The following is a 23495-nucleotide window of genomic DNA, read 5'->3' on the forward strand; positions in this document are numbered from 1 at the left end:
GTAATATTTAGTATTTACATCCTCTTTGATGTCAAGGCTCAAGTCGACCAAGTCGTCAACATGGCTCTAAACTTAGTTGTTAAAGTTCATCCAGTTGTATTATTTCAAATAGTAGATGCATATGAACGTAGAAATGCAGACTCACATCGAGTTATTGGTACATTACTGGGTAAATAAACAGTAACACTTTATTATATGCTTATATATTGAAATCCTGTAGACATGTACAATAATGACACTATATTATACAAATAACTCCATTCAATTCCTTGAAATGGGTGATATAATAGATTACATGCCTCATTTTTATGTTCATGCGATTAATGCTAATGAAATACTTCATTTTAAATCATATGTAATATATTGTTAGCATAATGTTGTCGGTATTTTGAGGTTATATTCAGCATTGTTGTGTAGGTACCGCAGATAAAGGTGTTGTGGAAGTCACAAATTGCTTTTGCGTGCCCCACAAGGAACATGCCGATCAGGTCGAGGCTGAGCTGAACTATGCTATGGATGTATATGAACTGAACCGGAGAGTCAATTCATCAGAAAATATTGTTGGTAAGACTAAGAACATAATCACAATACCTATTATGTAGATCTTAATGTTAATTTGTATGTAAAGTACATTGTAGCAAACAATTCAAATAATTTTATTCTAAATAGGATTTTTATTCACTTAATGAACATCAAAATCTACCTTCTAATTAAAATGGTATACTTCAGATATTCTTTTATTCTTAACTTTAAATTACCATAATATTTATAATTAAATACCCTGCGGGTGGTCTGTACATTCCCAAGGTGTGGTTTCCAGATATGTGGTACATTTTAAAAGTCATTTAATTGGTATAATTTTTCAAAAGCATATTCTATATACTTCATCTAACAAGACTCACTAGCTTGACTTTATGGATGGGAAGAAATGTTGAAGTCATGAATGATCACTGTGCTGCAAGGACATATTTTCTAACTAAACTTTTTTAAATACTGCATGTATATTACATACTGCAATATATTATACATAATCTGCAACTGTTCTTTGTTTTTCAAATGTTACTTTAGTTTAATGTCCTGATTTATCCAAAAAGTAAGCACCCATATTTTTCATCTAAATGTTGTGATTTTTATTGACAAAGAGTTCGGACAAAAAACAGGAAAGTCATTCTTTTGAGCTCGAAGAGCCCAATAACTTTGGGGAATATTTCCGAGGGCTTTGAGCTCGAAAATTTGAGTAGCTGAAAAAATCTTAAATCGAGTTATTGCGATTGTTAAATCCCTTGCGATAAGAGGGTTGCCATTTAGAGGAAATTCAGAACAATTTGGATATCCTCAAAATGAAAATTTTTTAGGTGCAATTGAGCTTCTTGCTGTAGAGGAACATTTAAAATTGTATTTATTATTACTTGCCGTGGAAATACCTCGTACTTATCTAAAACAACAAGTGCAATCTGCAAAATTTTAATATTTTTGATAATTTATCTGACTTAGATACGATTGAATTGAAAAAACTCTCGAATAAATTAGGTAAAAAGTATCCTAATGATTTGGAAGAGAAATTTGGGAATGAATGTATTCATTTACAATGTCAGCTCAAAGATTCCCTAGCAAATACAGAAGATGTATGCTCCGCACAAGAAATATACAATGTATTGCATTCTCGAAATCTTCAAGATGTTTATCCGAATGTAGACTTGCTCTGCGTATTTTTTTCAGTATTCCCGCTACCAATTATTCAGGAGAAAGATCTTTTTCCACCTTGAAAAGCGTTAAATCTTATTTACGCGCAATTATGGATTAAGATAGACTTAAGGCGCTATAGTCCTAAAAAGTAACATTTTTAAAAATCTACTTAAAATACTTCTACAAATACTACGGTTCCAATTTTTTGACATGTTTATCTTCATTTCTTTATCTAAATTATTGCTGTTTCGAAAACACGATTACGAAAAAAAATCTCGATAGATTTATTGAATTGTTTATATTATCATAAAACTATGATAGCTATAAACACAAAACTTATTTTATTCGATAGTTTATTAGTATTTATAAGTTTTCCCTGTGGGATTTATCAATACGCTTTGTGTTGTGAATTATTTTATATTAATTTTTTTCGTAATAAACCAAACGCGACGCCTTGGTTGCATGCTCGCTCAAGCCAGCAGTACGCCCGTGACCACTGTCAAAGAAGGTAATGTGTCGCGTATTACGTAAGATTTTAGCAAACAAGTACAAAGCGGGAATCATAGTAAAAAAATAATGATGATGCGACAGCGTATTTGTTGAAATATATAGGTAAATGTAAGTCGGAAAGTAGTAAAATACCGTATCCGAGGTCCTCGACACCCTCGAGAACCTCGGATACGGTATCCATATTGCTGAAATCATAATTTTGTGCGGCGGCCATCATGGATTTCAAATATGATCACACAATCGTTATCTGCACCCTCGAGAACCTCGGACACGATATCCATATTGCTTAAATCATAATTTTGTGCGGCGGCCATCTTGGATTTCAAATATGATCACACAATCGTTCTCTGCACCCTCGAAAACCTCGGACACGATATCCATATTGCTGAAATCATAATTTTGTGCGGCGGCCATCTTGGATTTCAAAAATGATTCCAAATTCGTTCTCTGCACCCTCGAGAACCTCGGATACGATACCCATATTGTTGAAATCATAATTTTGCGCGGCGGCCATCTTGGATTTCAAAAATGATCTCAAATTCGTTCTCTGCACCCTCGAGAACCTCGGATAAGATACCCATATTGTTGAAATCATATATTTGCGCGGCGGCCATCTTGGATTTCAAAAATGATCCCAAATTAGTTCTCTGCACCTTCGAGAATCTCGGATACGATTTCCATAATGTTGAAATCATAATTTTGCGCGTAATATAACATTTCTCTCATACGTCGATAAAAAATATTTACTTCGAAAATGCATAAAAAATATTATCACAGTAATTTCGTACTCTAGCTTAACTGTAAGTTTTAAAAAATATTACGCGGTCCTTCTGGGTCGGCGGTCGTTGACCCGCATCGCTCGGTTCGTTCTCAGCCATGCTCGACGCCCGTATCCATGCGTACCTATCGAATCTAACGTTCGCGCAATTTTTACCTAAAGTGCCCCCGCGCATTAGGCGGCCAGGTCGCTGCGGCCAACTATTTCTTCGGTGACATATGCAAGTGCGCGCACTAGGCGACCAGCGGCCAGCGACCACGTACTGGCCGCGCGGCCAGCAGAAACATCGCGACTCAACACGCGGCCAGTTAGCCGCCGCGACCAACGAGATTCACCATTTGAGATCAGTGTGCGCGCACTTGTCGCAGCGGCCACACGTGTTTTGTGAATACAGGATGTTCGATACGGAGCGATTCATTATCGAAATTCAAAACAGAGAAGCTCTATGGAATCAGTCGTCGGATGATTATTCGAATAAAAATTTAAAAAGGCAATTATGGTTGGAGCTGACTGATATATTTGGTGGGGAAAATTTGGAAGAAAAAGAAAAAGGAGAACTTGGTAAATATTTTCAATTATGTTTTTATTATTATTATATGAAAATGCCTAATACTATTTAGTTATGATGTGAAAGCCAGTCTGTCTTGCCACGGAAGCTTTCCCGCATTAATAAAGTAATCTGCGAATTGATTCCTGTATTGAACTGATGTTCTATTAGCTCTTACATTTTGTGCAGAAGGTATATCATTAATGGTACTTTCTATATGCAACGTATCTTCAAATCTGTATCCATCGTTTGATCGCACGATATTATGGCGAACGCAACATGCTTGGACTATAATAATTGCAAAGTTTGTTCCTACATTGATGGGACGATGAAAAATCCTCCATTTGTTCGACAATATCCCAAAAGTACACTATATAACGATGTGCACGAGATAGCCTGTAGTTAAAAATTTTCTTTTTGTTGTCTAAATTTCTCCCAGGATATGGTCTCATTATGTTTTCTGTTAGCGGGAATGCTTCATCGCCAACAAGAACAAATGGCATGGATGGACTATTTTCTTCTATAGGTGTCGTATGACGTTTTCTGTAGAATATTGACTCTTTAAAAATGTTTGAATCACTGCATTTGCCATAGTCTCCTACATCTATATAAATGAATTTATAATCTGCATCACATATCGCAAGCAATACAAGTGAGAAATAGTTTTTGTATTTAAAATATAGTGAACCGGAATGAGCAGGTTTTATTAATTAAATATGTTTTCCGTCAATGGCTCCAATGCAGTTAGGATATTGTGCATTTTGTTTAAATCCTTCTGCCACTTCTAACCATTTTGACACGTGTGGTTCAGGAAACGTAATGTGTTTCATAAGCTGCCATATTTTAATACAAACATCATACACAATTTCCCGCGCTGTGGTGTGACCTATTCGAAAGTTATGACTTATTTCTGCAAATGAACACCCACTTGCTAAATATCTGAAACATAAAAAAAATTGTTGCAGGGTTAAGTCTTCAAATGAAATGGAAAAATATAAGAGACACTTTTACGAGAGAGTTAAGAAGACTCAAGGGCGCCAAAAGCGGTTCAGCTGCTAAGCGTAAATCAGCTTATATTTACTTTGATCAATTACAATTTTTAATGCCAACCTTAGAAATTAATGAGACCAGTGCAAGTTTATCAGAAACGACGCCGGAAGAAAACGATAATCAAACAAATGAGTTGACTGATACTCCTGAAAATACTCGCAAAAAACAAAGAAAAATACTGACAGCGAAGACTGCACTTCACGACAAGTGGATAAGCTTACAGCAGTGTTAGAGCAGAGCATTAAAGCTCGACAAGGAGATAAACAAATACCAGAACTATTAAAATCAAAAGCATAAATTGAATTGATTCAGGTTATAGATAAATATAAATGCAATCCTCAATTTACTGGCTATGGATTTCCAAATACTTCTTTTGAACATAGTCAAGGTCATACAGGCTATTACACCCGGCCAAGAACGGAAAATTACTCTCAACCAAATCCATCTACATTGGAATATTCCCAAAGTATATATCAACGTCAAGAAAGTCAACCTCGTCCATCTTCTTCCTACTCCACAGCTTCTAGCGACCTTACTTTCCCTCACTCAAATGAATCTGAAGCTTCGGGTTTCATTGAACTGTTTCCGAATGATTAAATGTTTTGGATTGTTTTATTTGTATCTTTTTATTAAGCAATAATAAATAATATCTAAACCTTTTTAATTGTTTATCATTTCATTAAATACAATAGTTATACAATATGATGCTACTATACTGTACAAAAATCGCACGTTGGAATACCAAGGATGGCGGGTTCGATTTTTTAAAAATATATAAATAAAATTAATTAAACAGTGACATCTTACCTCAAAGTTATAACCAATTTTTCTTCAGCAGAGATGCACTCCCGAAATGGGCTGAATCCAGTAATATGTGGTTTTAGAACATTCAAGATCTCGTAAAAAGTTTTATTAGACATTCTCATATAGTAAAAAAAAATATCTTCATATTGCAATACGTCTGGAAAGTATGTATGATATATTCCTTTTGTAAGCCTATTCCGTAACAATGGGTGAATCCAAAATTTGTTTTTTGTTCTTTTTTTCTTTCGCTTTTGTAATAATAAAATCAGTGCAACAATAATTCCTTCTTCGACGTCCATTTCTGAGCACGATGTGAACTCAACTGACAAAATGTGGTCGCAGATGAATCGCAGCTACGGCGGCCAGGTCATGCGGTTTGGTCGCGCGACCTGGCCGCCTAATGCGCGGGGGCACAAAGTGTTGGGAAAACCTCGCCTAAATGCTTTGGCATTTCTGTCTATTGAAGCTCAACTACTGAACTAGATGACTAGTTGAGCTTCTACAGACAGAAATAACATATATAAATTGATTACGATAACATAGTTAATGCTTTTGCTCGGACAAAAGTCAGGAAGAAGAGATTTACAAATTGAGCAATTTAAATTCAAAATAGGATGTGACATCACTTATTGAAAGTCAAAAAAAATTACCACACATTCCAAAATGAATGAGAAGAACGGGCGTAACAAACTCAGCGGACTTTTTTTCATCAAAATATACGTTTACAACGTAATATTGTACAATTAAACTTATTATTTAACAACCTGAGGGAACTCCCTCAGGTTTTTCCCAATCTGTGTTATCATTAAGAAAGTCATTTATGTTATAGTAACCTTTACCACACAAACGTTTTTTAACAATTCTATTGAATAATGTAATACTTTTGTTTTTTGAACATTTTCTGGGACATTGCCCCACTAAAGACTTATTAACTCGACTTAGCCGAGTAGTAGGCATTATAAGCTTATGTCTGTTCCTGGTGTTAACATTATGACAGTTTCTAGCAAATTCACTTATGTGCCTATGAATATACATTATCAAGACTATTATATATAATACATTATAATTTGAAAAAAAAAATGCTTATTATTTATGATATTTTTATATGCTATATTTATTTATTATGCTAGAGTTTAATAAAAAGAATTGAATTATTTAATAATAATATTTGAATAAAAAATAGAGCACACTCTAATGCATCACATTATGGTCGTCTGAAAAATAAAAGCTATATTTTAATAACAATTGTGAACCAAAATATATAGAATTTTGTTGATCAAAAAGGGCGGCATATCAGACAGGGCCTAGGGCGGCAATAAGCATAATCCGCCACTGGGCATCCATCGAGATGATCGTCACAAAATTCTGTCATGAGACACAATAAAAGAATTTACAATTAATATAAATCACAACATTTGGATAACATCATAAATTGTAGTGTTTTTTTTTCAAATAAGAATATGATATAACTTATTGAATGTCAAAAAGTATCACCAATTTGAAAAAGTATGCCTCAGACCTGAAGAAAGAAACTCAGTCTAGAAAGAAGCAAGAACTCTATTTTTTCATAAAATATGGTTACAATGTAATATTGTACAATAACACTTATAATTCTTAACCCGAGGTCAGTTGCTCCATTTGCAATCTGTGGTGTTATTAAAAAAGTCATTTATGTTATTACACAAATTACATGTATTATCAATGACACACACATTTACCACACAAACATTTTAAACAATTCTTTTGAATTTCGTAATACATATTCGTCATTTCGTTGCAGTGGTTGTCAGAGTGTATTAATCCAATGGGTGCACTGTGTAGGGTGGTGGGCAACGGGCAGTGAGGTAACCAACCACTCATCGGTGATCCACGAGTACTACTCGCGCGAGTGCCGCGAACCCGTTCACGTGACACTCGACACCTCGCTGGCGGACGCGCGCATGGGCCTGCGCGGTTACGTATGCGTGCCGCTGGGTGTGCCGCGCGGCAAGCAAGGCTGCATGTTCACGCCCATCGACGTGGCGCTCACGTGCTATGAGCCCGAGGTGGTCGGCCTGCGTCTGTGCCACCGCACTCTGGGAGGCGGCGCGCGCTCGAGACCCGTGCAGCCCGCGCACGACCTGGCGCTTGTGGCCGACGCAGCGGGCTCGCTAGCCACGCTGCTGGACCAGGTACGCAATGCCGCCACTTGACATGGCCTCCCCTTCTGCGAGGTACAGTCGGTCTCTTGAATCCAATGCTCCCTTCGAAAATTCAATGTTAGATCCACCACCCTTTAGACCCTATGAGCCCTGCATATTGTTTATTATATTCCATATCATACAACTCTTATTTTTATATAGTTTATAATAGTTTGTTGGTATGTCTACAATAAATAAATACAGTGTCAAACAGATTGTAAACATGCAGGATGTGTCAACCTGGAGGAAATATAATGTTTCATTCCCAAAAAATAAGTATTAAGCCCATTTAGGTGGTTATCAGCAATGATATTATAGTATTAAAAGAGGCAGATATGTCACTAGCGCGCCGAAAATCAATCGCCTAAATGGAGTCAATTCTTTCATGTGGTCGTAGTCGCTCTCTCGATAGGAAAACGGTACGCACGCGTTTGTTGTTGACATATTTGCTTACAATTTTGTATACAGCATTAAAATGCCGTCTTGTGTAATGCGAAGATGCACTAATTACGCAAGTAAAAAAAGCCAAATTCATAGAATTACATACCACAGGTAAAGAATCATGAAATAAAGTATTTTATTTGATTTCAATATTTCTCTAAATAAAATAAATATGGCGGTACGACATCGCGTGCCAGACGGAAAAGTGCAAGAGCCAGTGAACCCCAGACCTGTGTTATTGTATAAAAGCTGAAAGTTTGTCAGCGCATGCTTCCAACACAGGTAAGAACGATAGACCATTGGCTTTGGGAGGTAAACGGCATTAAAGGCGTGTAAAATACCGATCTAAATACATCAAAACATCACTGCAACGGGCACTCGATCGCGTACACAATCCAGAAGCGAAAGTTTGTCCTCCATTTAATTTACAGATGCCCTTGTTAATATCCGATTGATATTATTAGTGTTGCGAAAGAACATTTAATTTAGTGGATTTGTTTCCGAAGCGGTGGTAGTGTTAGAAATGACATCAAAAAAAATCTAAAGGCAATTTTGAGAAAAATAAATGCCTTTTAGGCCCTATGATAGTCATGCCATCACAAGCATTATACAGTTTCTTTTATGAAAATAAGGGACGAGCTGATGGTAATTGATACGCCCTGCCCATTACAATGCAGTGCCGCCCAGGATTCTTGAAAAACCCCAAAAATTCTGAGCGGCACTAAAACTTCGCTCGTCACCTTGAGACATAAGTCAATAAGTTGAGACAATAGTTCAGTCTCGCGTGAACACTCGCTAAGCTTACACATACCGCCTGTTACCGTCCTTCCAACATACCGGCGGAATAACATATATTTTCAACCTTTGGTTCAAAATTTTGCAACTGCAATATGTCTGAGTGTGCAATTTGCAATGAAAAGTTTAATGATGGGGTACAGTGTTCTCTTTGCCATAACCTACTATGCTTTGGGTGTGCTAACATATCGGAAACCACATGGAGGCGCTATGGATCAGAAAAAAGATCGCAATGGAAATGTGCAACGTGTCGCGGGCTATCATCCACCACGCCGCTGCCCACCGAACCTGCTTCTCTTGAAACTATCATGAAGGAGCTCCGTGATATGAAGCGCCAGCTGTCCAGCGTGCTTGCGTTGAGAGAAGATATACGAACCATCAAAAAGGAACTGTCCGATCTTAATGACACGTGTGTGTACACGAGCCAAAAAGTAGACGACCTGAGTGGTAGAATAACGAGCGTTGAATCCAGAGTCAGTAGTGTTGAAAAATTACAGGATACGGTAATATGCCTTCAGAGTGAGTTGTCTAAGACGAAGCTCGCACTATCTTCGATGGAACAAAGATCGCGTCTTAATAATGTGGAAATCAAGGGTATCCCTATCAAAAAAGATGAAAATTTATTCACAATCCTAGACAAAGTCAGCACGAAGATCAATCATGTTGTGCCAAGGGCTCAAATCAACTATATATCTAGGGTTCCTATGCACAATTCAAAGGAAAAGCTGATAATCGTCAGCTTTTTAAACAGATATGTAAAAGAAGACTTCATCACAGCGGCTAGGGCGGAAAAGGTGACGACCACGGATATTGGCTTCACAGGATCAATAAAGAAAATATATATTAATGACCACCTCAGTATGGACCTTAAGAAGCTTTTAACATCTGCCAAAAACGTTGCTCATGAGAAGAATTATAAATTTGTGTGGGTTAAACATAGTAAAATTCATGTGCGCCGTGATGAGACATCGAGAGTGTTTGTTATACGCCAAGAAAATGATTTAAACAAGATTGTTTAAAATGTGGACATCCCCATTACTTAAGTGTAACCTTTATCATTAATAATTTATCGTTTGTGTATAATATTTCAGGATTGATAAGTAATAAATTGTTTTGCACCCCTGACTTGCTTATAACCGGTCACTTTTACAACTTTGTTACTTTGTTCATTTCGATAACTAAAACGTACAATATGTTTGTCTCGCTTACCCATATGAGTTTTGCCTATAATTGCCATCTTCATCGTATGCCTCACTGTTCTTACTTAGACACAGTATTTAGAATCTACCCGCAATTTCTTAAAATTACGTATTTATCTAATAAATGCACGAGTAAAACAACACCGCATACCTTTAAAATTATTATTAAAATGATTCGTATTATGTTTTTAAGTAATAGTATTGATAATGTCTTAATTAAATTAATTAAATTATTGATAAAGTCTAATATCTATAATTTAAGTATTTATTATCAGAACGGCCGTGGTCTAAGAACAAAAACTAATGAAGTTTATCGTAAAGTCTGTATGAATTCTTATGACGTAATTATATTTACTGAGACGTGGTTAGAAGACAGCATATCTGAATCCGAGTTCCTGGATGATCGGTACCTAGTTTGGCGACGTGACCGTGATTATAGTTTAACGGGTCAAGCAAAGGGCGGTGGTGTTTTAATAGCTACACGTAAACATTTGCAAGTTAAGTTGTTGCCGCAATTTAACTCAACAGCAGAAGATCTTTGGATAAGTGTACGCATCAAACAAGCAAATACACGTAAGTGGATTGATTTGTATCTCTGTGTTATTTATTTGTGCGAGCAGAATAACGGCTTGTCATTTAGTAATCAATTGGCAAACTTCCTCACAAAATTAAATTATGCGTCATCAGTCAACCCTTCCGATGCTTTTTTGGTTATTGGTGATTTTAATTTAAGCGGTATTGTTTGGCAACCTACAGATACTAGTAGTTTTAATAGTACTTGCATGAGTTCTTCGGATGAGTATTCGCTAACGGACGAAATGAGCGCATTATGCCTGCATCAGTTTAATGGCATACTTAACAAACAGAACAGACTATTAGATCTAGTTTTTTCGAACCAATTAATCTATGTATCCGAGTGCACCGATCCTCTTACACCCATTGATACTTACCACCCTGCTTTGTTGATAGATGCAAAATCATTTGAAACCACGTTATTAGATCACGCGCCGCGGCTCCGCTATATTTATGATAAAGGTGATTTTCAAAATATTAACAATAGAATCAGAGGTATTGACTGGGAAGGCGAGTTTATATCTCGCCCTATTGACGAGTGTGTTAGCTTCTTAAATGAAACGGTATATGCCCTTCAAAATCAGTATATACCAATAAAACGTGCACGGAACTATTCGTATCCAGTTTGGTATAACTCAGCTCTGATAAAAGCGATTAAGGAGAAAAGTAAATACCATAAAAAATTTAAGAACTACGGTAACAAATCGGACTATTTTACATATAATTTATTACGTAATAAAGTTAACCAATTAGAATCTATTTGCTATGAACAGTATATGAAATTAACTGAGGATTCAATTATAAAAAATCCAAAACATTTTTGGAAGTTTGTGAAAAGTAGGTCACAATCTCATTGTATGCCTAGTCTAATGACATACAATAATAATAGCTTAACCAGTGGAGAAACTATCTGTAATGCGTTCTCAACATACTTTCAAACAACATTTCTTAACCCCACGACACATAACAATAGAAGCATATCCTCTTATTCTTCAGATAACGGTGACTTAACTCTTAGTTCTGATTTAAATATTAATTCTGATATTCAAAATATTGATATTAATGTGTATGAAATAAAATTATTACTTGATAGGCTATGTTATAATATTTGTTTTAGATTTAGAGGCTTGTTTTAGATTTAAGGTACCTTACGATTCTAATAGCTATGTTGATTTGTGTAAAAAGTTTCACTTCTTACCACTGAAAGAACGGCGAAATATAACTGACTTTTTATTTATGTTAAAAATTATAAGCAATCATGTCGATTGCCCAGATCTGCTGCATAAAGTTAATTTTAATGTACCTCAAAAAACTCTTAGACATAGCCCTCCACTTTGTGTTCCTGCTGTTAGTAATAACTATAGGCAAAACTCATATATGGTGCGAGCGTGTAAAACAGTAAATGATGTTAGTAGATTATTAGATATTGACATATTTGCTACAAGCATTTCCAAGGCAAAGCAGTGCATAACCCTCAACTTTTTTAATTAAGTATTGTTTTTTTGTTATCTGTTTAAAAGAATCTTTATTGTCATGAATTTGAGCCGAAAAATAGTGTTCACGTACATATTTTATATTACTTCTATTAGTGAAAACCTGTAATTGGCTATCTGTTACTATTTAAGTTTCTAAAGAAATTGTATTAGCTGTTGGTTTTCCTTAAATAAATAAATAAATAAGATGCTACGGCGCACCAAAACACAGCAATGCATACATATTACTGCTTCACGGCAATAATAGGCACCATTGTGGTACCCATAATCTAGCCGGCATCCTGAGCAAAGGAGCCTCCCACTGGTAGATCATTTATATAAATTAGGAAGAGGAAGGGTCCAAGTCCTTGTGGTACCCCCATACCGAGAGGAGTCCCAGGAGATCTCCTGCCATTCACATCGACCCTCACAATCCTATTATTTAAATACGAGATCAGAAGATCGAGCGTTATATAGGACATCAACGATATTTCTAAAGGAATCAATTTTGAAAAAAATAAATGCCTTTAATGCCCTATGCGCGCATGACCATCACAAGCATTATACATTTCCCTGAGCTTAGTAGTGACCGCAGGTGGTGCAGTATGTGGAGGATGTCCTAGCGGAGAACGCAGCGCCTAACAACGCGGTGGGGCGCGAGTTGCTTGAGCTGGTGCACGCCGTGCCAAACCTGGCCGCGGATACCTTCGCTGACGCATTCGCCTCCAGTGTCAAGGACTTGCTTATGGTAACCATATCTTGTTTAATATTATTATTAGCCTTTTATTGAAACATTTAATCATTAGTACTTATCACTATTTCACCATTTCTGTGGCTAATCTACTCCAAGTTGTTTCTGCCACCTGTCTGATATTGTCATCCCATCTATTCTGTGGTCTCCCTCTGTTTCTTTTTCCATGCCTTGGGAACTACTGGATGACTATTTTACACTATTTGTCTGTTCCACTAGTCATAATATTTTCTCCCCATCATATCCTTATTTTCTAGTGTTATATCCTACACTATTGTCTAAAATCTGATGCTGCTATTCTTTACTTTATCCATTCTTTTGATCTCTATCATACTTCTTTCCATGCCTCACTGATATATGGATAGTTTATTCTTTATTTGAGATTCTTTGTTTGAGCATATGTTTAGGTTACTGTATCGCAAATACCACATCAATCTATAAAGCGTTATGCTTTACATGGAATCACATAATTCACTTATACATTGAACAAGATTAGATGAATTCAACAATTATCTGACGGAGACCATGCTTTATATGATGACTCCGAATAGGGCTCACAATTTTCTAAAGATATGGCAAAGAAATGAACATTGCTTATTTCCAAGCTTAATGAAAGCATAAAATTAATTCAGCAAGTATCAACTCCACTTCATTGGTGTAATTTTTAACAAATAACAAATACAGTTGGGATCCAATCCAGACCGGATTCCACTTATTTAAAGGCTACTCGACGTCATAGGATAAAAATTTGATGTAGAATACAAGGTAGTATAGATTGATCCCAAACTGTAAAGGTTAAAAGGTTTCCAAGGTTACAATCTGTTGTGGATCACATATCAAAATGTGCAGATATATACTCGGAAGCTTCAAATGGTGGTGTGGAATAATTAAAAGTTCTTAGTAGTTTCGCTCCAAATATGGCAAGGATAGCAACATGAGATGTGAGGGTAAGGCTGATGTATAGTAAATACTTCGCGAGCCTGATTTAAAAATATTTATTCAAGTTGTGGCGACTCGTAGGATTGCAATAAGATTTAAATGTAATTTAATTAAGACTAGTTTAGAAATTATTGTTATCTGTTTGGATAGCCTCAATAAATATATAAATGTACCAATAATCCTACACTCGATTTACAAGTCTTGGGCATTGGTTGGTGTTGCTGACTTTGTACATGATGAACCAAACTGAATTCACAGAATGCTAAAAAACTCCTATTATGCTTTGTATTTTTAGTGAATCTTGAGGCAACTTATAAACCACCACAGATAATATTGTTTGCATATATGCATATATTCTACTTATCGCCATAGTGTGATAATAAAAAATGAAGTTGTGGTCGCGTTTTTGTTAATAGTACAAACTTGTTCCAGGTGGTAACACTAGCCCAACTCATCAAAACTCAACTCCAACTTAACGAGAAGCTGACACTGCTGACGACTCAGTGAACCCGGATTCAATACGAGCCCATTTTGACAACAACACCAACATTGTGCATTGTTATTCTATTTCTTGCAATTATAAAATATTAGAGGAGTGGAAGCATTGTGAAAAAAAGGAGTTGGGAGTGCTGTAAAAAAAATCTCTTTTAATAAATATATTGTTCACAACATTTATATTTTATTATTTATTATAATAGAAAACATGACATTTGTATTAATAAGGTTGCCTTAGTCTACTCTGTTTAGGCTACTTCCATTTTTCGTATCCATCTAAGTATTAGAAATTTATTTTTTATTTTAATAATCATGGTAAATATTATTTCTTTTCCAGCATAATGTGGTAAATTCACATTTTTGTCATTACTATATCATCTTAACTCAAAAAAACTCCTCTTTATCTGGACAGAACTGTGTCCATAAGCATATCAAAGGCCAACTCCCTGCAAGATATGATCAGTGAACTGCAGATAGAGTACAGCAGGGGTGCTCAAGCTTGAACATCTGGTGATCTACCTCAAAATTGTTTGACTACGATCAATCGACTCTGAGAGGCTTCAAGTTTGTGTCATGAAGGATTGTTGTTTAGGTAGATTGTCATGATGACTTTTGTTCACAATAATATGCATTTTTTTAGTCAAGGTTAGTGTAGGCCTGCTAGTGTCTGAAGTTCTAAACTTAACTAAAGAGTGACTTCGAATGTTGAATATGCATGACACTCCATGTCTTGAGCATACTTTTCATAAGATGGTACGTAATTGCAAAGTACGTAAACAAAAATCTGTGAACAGTTCTATATCGGATTTTTTTCTCGAGATCGACTCAAAAAGCACTCGCGATCAACGATTTGAGCACCCCTGGAGTACTTCACTGCATACCTAGCGGCACGTGGTGCTCCTACCGACGATCACTCGGTGCCGTGTTGCTCTGTACATGTTGTTAGCAAGGTGGTGGCACCTGTGTGTGGTTCAGTGCCACACCCACATCCAACAGTATCACACGAGGTAGTCGTCGAGGCAGAGCCGTCGGCGCCGCTCGTGGCAATGCCACACCCACTCTGGCCGCACGTGCGCGGTGCCCGAGCTGTGAGTGCTCGACGTGTTGTACGGTCGCGCTTCGCACACCACTATGTCCGGTTCTATGTCAGCCTGCCGATAAATAAAAACGATGATATTTTTATTCAACATTGAATTTAATTACTTGGATTACATCTACAAAATGACAGCGGTCCTACAAAATGAAACAGTCTCATGGGCTACGTGCGTTCATTTGTGTGTTGTCTTGGGTCATTTCAGGTGTAATACTACCGAATGACTTAGGTGAGTAAATTTGTGTGGGTCGCGCATCCGCAGACTAACTACATGGGGCGTAAACTACGCATAATTGTGGCTTCTGTGTGGTCTGTTCCAATTGAGTTGACCACTGCCTGTGTGTAGTCTGAGCTGTCAAATAACATAACAACCCCTTACTTTTTTATTTTTTTTTCTGTGGGAGGCTCCTTTGCACAGGATGCCGGCTAGATTATGGGTACCACAACGGCACTTATTTCTGCCGTGAAGCATTATAGTGTTTTTCGGTCTGAAGTCTGTAGCTAGTGAAATTACTGGGCAAATGAGACTTAATATTGCACATACATATTATAAGCGCAATTGTGCTGCCGCTGTGAATTTTTGTGTCAAGAATCCCGAGCTTTACTGCATTGTAATGGGCAGGGCGTATCAATTTCCAACGACCTGCTCGTCTTGTCCCTTATTTTCATAAAAAAAAGGTGTGCGTGTAATCTTTAGGTACGCGCGATTGAAGTAAAACTTAATAATAATTAACACACGCATTAATTTAAAATATATTATATATATATTCAATATTACATTAAATAAAGCCGTGTTATCAACTAAGAACTCTCGTATTACTGAAGAGCTACGAGTATTATTAGATTTTATGCTATTTTTTTTTTTCTCGGAAAAGTTGACGATATAACTTTATATTTTGAGCAATGTTGGCATTTTGTCTACTATAAAAATGCCTTTATTAATATACAATATAATTAATAAATATATAATATTATTTAATCAAGTGAGATTTTATATATTTTACAAAGAATGATATAATGTTATATTTTGATATTATTATTCATCAGAATATATTTACTTACACTTTTTACAGGTCAGGAGGTCTATTACCAAAATCGAAAGTTTCGTCCGAAACGAAAGAACGACGAACTTCAAATAAAATCCTATTACCAAAGTACTTCTGATCCGAATAGTGCGGACGGATTTCGTTTCGGAACCATATACATAACGATAAAAAGTGAAGTTGAATTTACGACCATATTGATCTCAAACTCGAATTTGGGAATAAGGTAAACGAAAGACAAAACCTCTAATCCTGAACTTCGTATCGAACTTCGGATCCGAAACACTTTCGTAATAGGAAAATGTACGATCCGTCAACCGAAACTTCGTATTTCGATTTTGGTAATATAGGGCCCCAGGTCATTATCAGGTTCTTGATTTTCTCTTTTATTCTTATTTATTGATGGAAGAGTAAAATGTTCCTGGGATTCCGCCGTTTTATTTGACTGATTATTATTTTCATTAAATATTCTATTTATAATTCATTTCATTGTCCATTCACACATTTTAAAATTTTCACTCATTAATAAAATAATTGATGATAAGATATTGAAGGTTATATTACTTATTTATTGTAATATAAATATGACGTTGTTATTGAATATTAACAAATATGGCTGCATGGGCTCGAACCCTTTGCCTAATAATTGAAATGAATAACAAAAACCAAGAACAAATTAACGAATGTCAGAATTTTTTTAAACTTATATAATATTATTATTGCAATAGTAGTAAATAATAAAAACACTTCGAGATTTTTAAAAATATTAATTACTCAGCAATTTCAAATATTTTTTAAAACCATTAAATTATAACAACGGCTTAAAAAAATCTTTCAATTGACTTTTGTACTGAGCGTTATTTCCATCAGAAAAAAATTCTGAGTTACCCCCAAGTCGCTCCTAAAGAAGTTTTACTTCAAAAAGTGTCATACAAATCGCGAGTGCAAGACACAGTAAACTAATATTCCTGTTTTTATCGGTTGTCTATCACCAAGAGACTGTAGCACGTATTCTACTCCTACGACTTCTCGATGACTACCCCTGGCTGAGCTAGGGATGCTATGATATTTGTTTGAAGCGAAGTAAGAATGAAAGATTGAGTCAAAGATGAAAGGTTGAATTTACTACTAATTAAAAGAAATACTTTACAAAATGTAGAATGAAATGAGCGTCTATACAAAGCAAAAATAAAGCAAGCGGAAAGCTGTGAGCGCGAGGTAAATAAATGTGCAGAATGCGTGGCGCGGGCGATCGCCTCTGGTATTTATGCGACGCGCGGGGCGCGGGCGCGGGAGGCCTAGCTGTGGCGGCGGGCGCAGGGCCCGCGGTGTGCGGCGGGAGCGCGGGCGCGGGGACGCGCACGCGATGCAGCCGGTTCGCAGCTCGCACCACCCGTGACGTAGGCTGTCGTCATAGATCGTACGATGTGGCGTGATGTCGTGTGGTCCAAGAACATAAGCGGCGGTGCGGAAGTAAGTAGCGGATTTGGCCGCTACAAGTACTCCCCCACTGAGACCGTGACTACGGGTGATAGTAGTCGGGAAACTTGACTCTTCGTCCACTTCTTGTAGTTCTGATGTGTTCTTCTTCCGTAGTTTCCTTTTGTGTAGGTACAGTCTGTGTTTGTGTGTCTTTTCCTGATAAGTTGTCATCTGCGATATATGCTGGTTTGAGACGGTCGATCGTTACTGTTGACGTCTTACCCTGGACTTCTATGTCAAATGACTTGGAGCCCCGACGTAGTACCTTGTAGGGTCCGGTGTACGGGGCTTGTAGCGGCCGTTTTACAGGACCCTGGCGCAGGAACACGTGAGTGGAGTGCTGTAGGTCTTTGGGCACGTAGAATGTACGTTGTCCGTGCCATGACGTAGATGTTGGTGACAGCTTAGTGATGTGCTGTTTCAGTCTGCTGGCGAAGTCGGTAACGTCGATGTGGTCGTCCCGTATGGGCTGAAGGAACTGGCCAGGTAAGCGGAGTGGCTCGCCGTAGACTAATTCCGCGGTAGACGCCTGCAGGTCATCTTTGCACGCGCTGCGTATGCCCAGCAGCACGAGAGGTAATGCCTCCGTCCATTGAGCACTGGTGTGGCAGGTTATAGCGGCCTTGAGCTGACGGTGTAGCCTCTCTACGAGGCCATTTGCTGCGGGATGATAAGCTGTTGTGGTGCGGTGGTCGGCGCCTACCAGCGCGGCGACCCTCTTGAACAGCTGGCTGTCAAACTGGCGGCCGCGGTCGGTTATGATGCTCTCGGGGCAACCGAACCGCGCAATCCACCCAGTTACGAAGGCGGCAGCGCAGGATTCTGCAGTGATGTCCTGCAAGGGCATGGCCTCCGGCCATCGAGTGAAGCGGTCGATCATGGTGAGGCAGTACCTGTGACCAACAGAAGAAGGTAAGGGACCTATTATGTCCATATGGACCTGACGGAAGCGAGCTGAAGGCATTGTGAACTTTGCTAATGGAGCTGATGTGTGGCGAGATATTTTACTGCGCTGACATTGTTGACACTCTTTGGCCCATTGTCGACAGTCCTTCTTAATACCCGGCCAAACGAAGCGTTGTGCTACCAATTGCGCTGTGGCTTTTGCTCCGGGATGACTTAGACTATGTAACGTGTTGAATACCTGACGTCGGAAAGCTGAAGTAACAAAAGGTCTGGTGTATTGAGTAGAAGTGTCGCAGAATACCTGAATATCAGAGTTCTCTAGCATGACCTTTTCTAATTTTAGGCCTGACCCACTTACGAGTAAGTTTTGAAGTTCAGCATCAGAATCCTGGGCACGGGCGAGGGACTGGTAATCTAGGGGCGTTGTCATCTCTTCAACCCGAGACATGCTGTCAGCTACTGTGTTGTCCCTCCCAGGGATATACCTGATATCAGTGCTGAATTGACTGATGAAGTCCAAGTACCGGAACTGACGAGGTGAGCAGCTGTCACGTTGAGTGCTGAATGCAAACGTAATGGGCTTGTGGTCAGTGTAGATGGTGAATGTCCTCGCTTCAACCATGTATCTGAAATAACGAATCGCTTCATAAATCGCCAATAATTCCCTGTCGTAAGGGCTGTACTTTTTTTGGGAAGGGCTGAGTTTTCTGGAGAAAAAAGCGAGGGGTTGCCAGGTGTTTCCCTTACTTTGCTGCAGTACGGCTCCAATAGCGTGGTCCGAAACGTCAGTCTGTATCGCCAGCTCTGCTGTGGTATCTGGATGTGCTAGGAGTGTGGCATGGGAAAGACTAGACTTACATCTTTTAAATGCTTCTAGCAGCTCTAGAGTCACGTTGACTGGGTGTGATCCTTTGGTTTTCGGTCCAGCTAGCAAGGCATTAAGCGGTGCTTGTATTGCTGCTGCTCCAGGAATGAATCTTCGGTAGAAGTTGATGACTCCTAGGAATCGCCTCAACTCCTTTACCGTCTTGGGTGGCGGGTAGTCTTGAACTGCCTGGACCTTCTCCTCCAAAGGTTTAACGCCTGCTGCGGACACTGTGAAGCCAAGAAAAGTTACTTCATCCTTACCAAATACACATTTCGCTGTGTTTATCAGTATGCCGTAATCTGTCAAACGTTGAAATAGCTGGCGAAGGTGTTGCTGGTGCTGTAATGGAGATTCAGAGAAGATTAGGATGTCATCAATGTACCCAAAACAGAAGTCTAGGTCTCTAAGTGCTTCATCCATAAAACGTTGGAAAGATTGTGCAGCATTACGAAGTCCGAATGTCATGTAAGGGAATTCAAATAATCCGAAAGGCGTGGTAATGGCAGTCTTAGGAATATCGTCAGCATGGACTGGGATCTGATTATATGCTTTAACGAGGTCCACCGTAGAAAAGACTTTTTTGCCTGCCAGCTGGTGCGCAAAGTCCTGGATGTGCCGCACAGGGTATCGGTCTGGAATAGTGCGAGCGTTCAATGCTCTGTAATCCCCACAAGGTCTCCAGCCGTCGTTTTTCTTACGTGCTAGGTGCAGTGCTGAGGACCAGGGGCTCTCTGATCTCCGAGCTGTACCATTTTGTACCATCTCTTCCAACTCCTTTTTGGCAATGGTGAGTCTCTCCGGATCTAACCGACGAGGGCGGCAAAATACTGGTGGGCCAGGCGTCGTCCTAATATGGTGAACCGTGTTGTGTTTTGGTTCACTTGGCTTACCAGCTGGGCGTGTAATGTTCGGAAACTCTCGTACAATGTCGTTATACAACGAGTCCCCTGGCGATGTTGTACGTACTGATGAGATGTCCTCCTTGTGGTGCTGGCGTGGTACGGCGACGGACAGTGACGTTACCCCATCGACCAGGCGGTGATTGCGGCAGTCGACGAGCAGGTTATAAAAGCTAAGGAAGTCGACGCCAATGATTGGTTTGGAGACGTCTGCCACCACGAAGCGCCAACTGAATACGCGGCGCAACCCTAGGTTGAGTTGTAAGTGAACGTACCCGAATGTTGATATCACCGTACCGTTTGCTGCAAAGAGCTCGTACTGCGTCTTCGTGCGATGTTCTTGAATGCGAGAACGTGGATAAACGCATAAGTCAGACCCTGTGTCGATAAGGTATTGTACTTTTGTGTTAAGGTCGGTGATAAAAAGGCGGCCTGATGATGTAGGGCAGACGTGTTCGGCCACTAGTGGCTGCCCTTGGCATTTCCCGAACGAAATGTGCAGGGCTTGACACACTTCTTTGCGTTCGAGCCAAATTGGAAATGATACCAGCATTGTGTATCGTCTTCTGGTTGCTGTCGGTATCGGGAATTAGAGCGGGATCGTGACGTGCGGTATTCGTTCCTAAAGTCATTGGAGCGGGATCGAGACTGCCGTTGCTGGCTCTGCATTAGTGACTCCACCTGCCGTGTCAGTTCTGTTACTTTGTTACACATAATTTCAAAAGCAGTACCTGGCTGTTCAGTTGCTGATCTGGCTACCTGAGCGACTGCGGGCGGTGCTATGTCATGAACGTGGTCCGCCAGATCTGCCACGGTTTCGAGGGCGCTGTCCTTCTGTAATGCGACAATTGTTTGTAAATTATTTGGCAATCGACTCGACCAAATAGTTCGTATAAGCTCTTCTGGTATTGTCTTCCCTGCTAAGCTTTGTAAATGACGCAAAAATTGAGATGGCTTTCTATCACCAAGGTCTTCATGCATCAACAACTGTTTAATTTTACGTTCTCTAGACGTTGTGAGGCGCTTGATAAGTTCCGACTTTAATTTCTCGTATTTGTCTGTAGCCGGCGGGGAAATAATGATATCTTTGACTTCCGCTGCGTACTGATGGTCTAATTGGCTAATGACATAATAAAACTTGGTGGAGTCACTTGTAACATTAGACAAAATGAACTGACCTTCAATTTGGGCAAACCATACAGCCGGTTCCTCGGGCCAAAAGGGTGGTATCCGTACGCCCACTCGAAATACGTCACTGTTATTTCCGCCGTCACTTGTACTTGGACCACCGCCTAATCCCTTTTGTTGTTGTTCTGCGCCAGTCATCGTGTCACTTGTCGGATGGGTCACCACTGTAGCACGTATTCTACTCCTACGACTTCTCGATGACTACCCCTGGCTGAGCTAGGGATGCTATGATATTTGTTTGAAGCGAAGTAAGAATGAAAGATTGAGTCAAAGATGAAAGGTTGAATTTACTACTAATTAAAAGAAATACTTTACAAAATGTAGAATGAAATGAGCGTCTATACAAAGCAAAAATAAAGCAAGCGGAAAGCTGTGAGCGCGAGGTAAATAAATGTGCAGAATGCGTGGCGCGGGCGATCGCCTCTGGTATTTATGCGACGCGCGGGGCGCGGGCGCGGGAGGCCTAGCTGTGGCGGCGGGCGCAGGGCCCGCGGTGTGCGGCGGGAGCGCGGGCGCGGGGACGCGCACGCGATGCAGCCGGTTCGCAGCTCGCACCACCCGTGACGTAGGCTGTCGTCATAGATCGTACGATGTGGCGTGATGTCGTGTGGTCCAAGAACATAAGCGGCGGTGCGGAAGTAAGTAGCGGATTTGGCCGCTACAAGACTATCTAGACGTATAAATTTTCTAAAGCGTTTTAGTGCTGTAATTTAAAACTACTGCCATACCCACCTTCTCCGGTAGTAGCAGTGCGCCGTACGCTCGTAGGTAGCGCTCCAACTCGGCTCGGCAAGGCGCCCCGCGGGACACTCTCACAGTGCACCCCTCCAGGAAATCCCCTAACAGCTGGAAGTATTGGATTAGTTAAATATCTTGAGAAGGTATTATTGTAGTTTGCACTGTCACACACATTTGTGTATATAGCTCGTTTGCTGGCCTTTCTTATGTATAATCTTAATGTGCGACGGTCCTTCATAGTGTAATTTCCAAATTATCTTTCATCCTACGTACAACTCAACTGCAGTGCAATGAACTTTGAATGAAATTACACGGGTACCCTCAAAAACTCGTGTACACAAAGAACTATGTTACAAGAGAGCTTGAGTTGTGGTATTGGATTACCATCACGTGACCCGTACGTGTATTATTAACATGGCTTAGACACGCGTTTTGTTAGACGGTGACCTAACTATAACGACGTATAACATGAACTTTAATCTTTTTCTATTTCAAAACAGTGTTTAGCGTGTGTTTAACTAAAACGTCGTCAAGCACAACATAAACTGAAGTGTACAGGAACAATTAAAGGAAAGAAACGCAATTTTTGACAGCTATCTATCCGTCATAATATAATCAAAATTTTCCTTATGAATATGATCTATTCGTTAGACACACCTTAGACTAGCTTCGACTCTTGTTTAAATATAAGTAATGTCTAAATATTGTTGAATGATTTAAAAATTGAAAGCCACCTATTGTACAATAACTTTTTCAACACATGTTTAACTTTTCTGTAATAACACAGGATATGTCTAAGAAATGGTTACGAGACAGTTCCCGCTAGTTGGCACCTGATCAGCGCGCAGGGTGGGGCGGCACTCGGCGCGTGTCTCCTCCAGCGTGACATCACTGTCGTCGGAATCGGCAACTCGCTCCTCCACCGTGACATCACTGTCGCCGGAGTCGGATTTCCGCTTGGCACGCGCCTCCATCGTGACATCACTGTCCCGCTCGTCGCGGACCTCTAGACTGCGCTGCACTCGCTCGATCTCGTCTTCCGTGTCCTCGCCCGAATC

The 23495-nt window shown here is 39.4% G+C and overlaps 3 protein-coding genes across 4 annotated transcripts in view; 2 read left to right on the forward strand and 1 right to left on the reverse strand.

Annotated features, from left to right (window-relative positions):
• On the forward strand, positions 1 to 14398 carry LOC126964562 (eukaryotic translation initiation factor 3 subunit F). The gene is made up of 5 exons (XM_050807758.1): positions 1 to 169; positions 418 to 564; positions 7197 to 7546; positions 12631 to 12783; positions 14158 to 14398. The coding sequence occupies exons 1-5, from the start codon at positions 61 to 63 to the stop codon at positions 14230 to 14232; spliced, it is 834 nt and encodes a 277-aa protein (XP_050663715.1). The 5' UTR covers positions 1 to 60; the 3' UTR covers positions 14233 to 14398.
• Positions 2055 to 5186, forward strand: LOC126964596 (uncharacterized). The gene is made up of 2 exons (XM_050807796.1): positions 2055 to 3535; positions 4487 to 5186. Exons 1-2 carry the CDS (start codon positions 3193 to 3195, stop codon positions 4801 to 4803), a joined length of 660 nt encoding a protein of 219 aa, XP_050663753.1. The 5' UTR covers positions 2055 to 3192; the 3' UTR covers positions 4804 to 5186.
• The window catches only part of LOC126964503 (DNA repair protein XRCC1), a 17468-nt gene continuing 8332 nt past the window's right edge, over positions 14360 to 23495 (reverse strand). For both annotated transcript variants that reach the window (XM_050807667.1, XM_050807666.1), the window contains exons 9-11: positions 23271 to 23494; positions 22432 to 22545; positions 14360 to 15371 (exon numbers count right to left, since the gene is read on the reverse strand). In XM_050807667.1, the coding sequence (XP_050663624.1) occupies positions 15219 to 15371; positions 22432 to 22545; positions 23271 to 23494 (491 nt within the window). In that variant the 3' untranslated portion in view covers positions 14360 to 15218. The remainder of the gene's footprint in view (positions 15372 to 22431; positions 22546 to 23270; position 23495) is intronic.

The sequence above is a fragment of the Leptidea sinapis genome, chromosome 5 (genome assembly GCF_905404315.1).
Source record: "Leptidea sinapis chromosome 5, ilLepSina1.1, whole genome shotgun sequence".
In the NCBI taxonomy this organism is placed as follows: Eukaryota; Metazoa; Arthropoda; class Insecta; order Lepidoptera; family Pieridae; genus Leptidea; species Leptidea sinapis.

What these genes read in the sequence shown, in the direction of transcription:
- LOC126964562 (XM_050807758.1), top strand. Translation starts at nt 61, where the DNA reads ATGGCTCTAAACTTAGTTGTTAAAGTTCATCCAGTTGTATTATTTCAA. An exon ending in TTCATCAGAAAATATTGTTG is followed by an intron (nt 565 to 7,196) that starts GTAAGACTAAGA and finishes TGCACTGTGTAG; the next exon opens with GGTGGTGGGCAACGGGCAGT. An exon ending in TAGCCACGCTGCTGGACCAG is followed by an intron (nt 7,547 to 12,630) that starts GTACGCAATGCC and finishes TAGTGACCGCAG; the next exon opens with GTGGTGCAGTATGTGGAGGA.
- LOC126964596 (XM_050807796.1), top strand. Translation starts at nt 3,193, where the DNA reads ATGCAAGTGCGCGCACTAGGCGACCAGCGGCCAGCGACCACGTACTGG. An exon ending in AAAAGAAAAAGGAGAACTTG is followed by an intron (nt 3,536 to 4,486) that starts GTAAATATTTTC and finishes AAATTGTTGCAG; the next exon opens with GGTTAAGTCTTCAAATGAAA.